Below are 3860 nucleotides of genomic sequence, written 5' to 3'. Positions count from 1 at the left end.
TTAATATGAATAATTATCTAAAAATATATTTATATACTTGAAAAAATTATTATTCGTAGTTCATTGATGATATAATTAGTATATTCTTAGTAAAAATTTATAATATATGAAAATGTAAAATATTTTAGCCATTATATATATATATATATATATATATATATGAAAAAAAGAAGTTTATGAACAAACTTGAGCATGTATTTTTTATGTGATAAGCTCATGTTCAGCTCATGTTTGAAATGAAAATTAACTAAAAAAGTCTGAACTTTTAATATTTAGCTCGGCTTGACTTGTTAATTTATAGTCCTAGTTGTAACTATAGAATTATACAAAATAGAATATAAAATAACCACAACCCCTCGAAAAAACATTTTATAGCTCTGATTCTGTGTAAAATATAATATACTGCACCAAACTATGTAGGTAAATAATGTAGGAAGGAAAAGTAGGAAGAAACCAACCTTTTCATTTTCATGGTACCATTGTGTGTGTGAGTGTGTATACACTTTTCATAGAAAAGATGATCCCAGGCTTGGAATATTAGTAGATAGCATAAACCTAAAACTAAAAAAGTGAAGACTTGGTTTTTTGTTCACTTTAAATATCAATCTCTCATGTACAATGAATAAATATATAAAGCTAGTAATATTAATTAATAGTTTATTTGGAAGGAAGAATTGAACAATGTAAGGTGTAGAATGTAGATTGTACTTTTTTTTAAGGAAAAGATTGTACTGTTTATATAAACAAATAATTTCCTATTCAGAAAAGTGTACTATGTATGTAAATAAAAGTGATAAGCAAAGTCGCATTTCCTTTATTTGTTTTTTTAGACATATACTGTATTTTATATTCCAATCCTGGTATATTAAATTATTTATTCAACATAAAAACTATTTAATAATAAGAGAAATTATTATTTACACTAGGAGGATTGTTGATATTGTCGTTCTCAATTAATGAAATGATGTCATCTATACAAATGTACCTGTAAATTTCCTAATTAGCACAAAAAATAAAAAATAATAAATGATGTTATGTTTATATAAATAATAGCAATTTATTGATTAGGAGGTCAGACTCGTCAAAGAGTAATATATGTACCTCATAGTTTCTCCAGCAACAGTATCAAATTTCTAACGCTAAAGTTCCTACGTAGTAAACTAAATACGAGGAAGGACAGTAAACTTACAAAATTCAATTCACTTTCTCTGGTACAAACTTGCTATGGCCGGGGAGGAGCATGTTGTTTGTATGGAGGGAATTTTCAGAAGAGAAGCCAGTGAAATAAGCAGCGGCGTCGCTGAGGACGCCCAGACGAATAGCATTTCTATCGAATCAACTACCCTGGATGCAAATATTGATGCAGTAATGGAGGCAAGAAAAATGGTGACACTAACCGCAGCACCAAAGATACAAAAGGTTATATTCTTGCTGCGAGATAACAAGGATTTATTCCAGAAACACTATGAGCCAAAAGCAGTATCACTCGGTCCTATCCATCATGGTAATGCCAGGTACCAGCTAGGAGAAAATTACAAGCTTGTGTTGACACATGAGTTCGTCGAAGGTAGCAAAGAGAAGATAAACTATTTGTATAAGATGATTGGGGAGAAAATCCATGAACTGAAGGACTGCTTCGAGAAGGGAGTGATTGAAAGCTATGATGATGAGTCTCTCATTTGGATGTTGTTGGTGGACGGCTGTGCAACACTACAATACATATACTGCGCAGTTAACAGCAAGTTCGAAGATTTGAATATAAAACCAGACAGTGTAGCCTTTACACAGCAGGATTTGTTTTTGCTTGAGAACCAGCTTCCCTATCGTCTGCTCAAATGGTTGATGAGTTGGAGTAAGAATGAAGCCAAGTTGAAGCAATCAATTATCGATTATATTAATTGGCACGTGAAGGTACCACTACCAGAGGATCAATTACCAGTTTTCAGCTGCAGATGGTTAAGTTCGTTATCATGGAATTGGTCGCCCTGCCAGTCATCAAATATCCTACGTTTGTTATCATGGGGTCTCTGCCGGCAACAAGCAGAAATTGAGAAAGAAGGCGATTACTGTTCAACAGTAGTGAATGGAAATGGAAATGAAGATCCAATCCATCTTCTCGATCTTCTGAGGACTTGTCTCTTGGGTAAGCCTCAACTAGGAAGCCACCCAGATCCAAATAAACAAAAGGTCCAAACTTGGCAGTCCTATCGCAATGTTCAGGAGCTTCGAGCAGCAGGTATTCATGTGGAACGTAGTAAAAAGAAACAAAGTTGCTTGAGTGACATATCTTTAACTAAATTCGGTTGTTTGGGATACCTTTGGCTTCCTCCAATAAGTGTGGACGACTCAACGAAGCCGAAGTTCTTGAACTTGATAGCCTATGAGATGTGTCTAGATTTCAAAAATGATTTCGGGATCGCCTCTTACATATCTTTTCTTGATTCACTGATCGACGAATCCAGCGATGTTAAGATGCTAAGGAAAGCAGGAATACTCTACAACTGCCTTGGCAGTGATGAAGAAGTGGCTCAAGTCTTCAATGAGATAGGTACCGACTTGGTGCCTAACATCAAAATATACAGTGATGTCAAATCACAAATTCAGGATCTCTACAGGAAGCAGTGTAGGACCTGGATTGCTCAATTCTTTCACGACCATTTTGGCAGCCCCTGGACATTCTTAGCTTTTGTTGGCGCATTGTTGGCACTTGTACTGACTATCATTCAGACTAATTATGCTGTCAACTCTCCCCCAGGACCCTGCGATAACTTCTGCAAGAATTTCACACGAAACTAAATATGGACAAAGGTAAAAATTTATTTGCTGTTTTCTTTCCAAGTGTGTATAGCTAGCTGAGAATTAATTTCATGGTTTCTATGACTATTGTTTCCAAATATAAAAGGCCTTACCGCCTTAGGAATTCTACGAGTCATGATTTCGCATGGGTCTTATCCGGTTATCCCAAGGCCCCATCATCTTATTAATTTGTTTACCTCGGTGTTGAAGTTTTCTTACAAGTTCAAAATAAGTCAGGGTGATTGTACTTTCAAATTTGTTGTAATGTGTGTAGATTGTCTCAGAGTTTGTGCGTGGTGTTTGTTTAGTTTTATATGCAATTAATCAAGTTTAAAGAATCCTCCTCAAAAAAAAAATAAAAAAATGTTTAAAGAAGAATATATATAGTTGATCCAGATTCAAATATGTGAACCTATTCTACAATCTAATCTTGCGAAGCAAGGTCACCGTAGACACAATTTTCTCGGTCTTGTCTATTTTGCAACAATATTGGTACAGTGCAAAGGCAGTTTCATTGGCCATTGTTGATTCACTGATTATTGTTGCATACTCTGAATTATATACATAACAGCTGAAATCAAAATATAATTTCAATTGTGTCCTGTACACATTCTATGTAACTGAAATCACTCATTGTCAATTGCATCAACTTAATGTCACATTCTCGTCGTTGCACAAAAGTGGAGACAGTTTGAGTAATGAGAGAGGATTCTCTTCAATTTTGTGGCCCAATATATAGCTCAATGACTTTTTTTTGACCTTTTCTTTTTTAAAGAAGTGAATAAAGGAGATGAATGAATAAAACTTATTACTTAAAAGAAATGTTTTGAATTATTTCAACTAAAAGTTCAAATAGTAGAATAAATAAATAAATTTTATGTGGACTACGATAATATGAGTAACATATAACATAAATCAAGTAAATAACTGCTTAGTGCTTATCCTTGTTGACATTCCAACCTAGGGAAACGGCTTGTGTCTAATGACCAGTTTCACTGAACATGTTGGGATATGAATCTTGGACACGTGTCAGCATCACAATGTATCAAGTGAAATTGGCCACT

General features: G+C 34.2%; 1 protein-coding gene across 1 annotated transcript; it reads left to right on the top strand.

Moving 5' to 3' along the window:
- Positions 1-1154: 1154 nt before the first annotated feature.
- On the top strand, positions 1155-2796 carry LOC142611397 (UPF0481 protein At3g47200-like). The gene has a single exon (XM_075783514.1). The coding sequence runs from the start codon at positions 1225-1227 to the stop codon at positions 2794-2796; it is 1572 nt and encodes a 523-aa protein (XP_075639629.1). The 5' UTR covers positions 1155-1224.
- The last annotated feature ends 1064 nt before the right edge of the window (positions 2797-3860 follow it).

This window comes from Castanea sativa, chromosome 9 (assembly GCF_040712315.1).
Source record: "Castanea sativa cultivar Marrone di Chiusa Pesio chromosome 9, ASM4071231v1".
NCBI lineage: Eukaryota > Viridiplantae > Streptophyta > Magnoliopsida > Fagales > Fagaceae > Castanea > Castanea sativa.
This window is presented reverse-complemented; position numbering and strand designations above follow the sequence as displayed.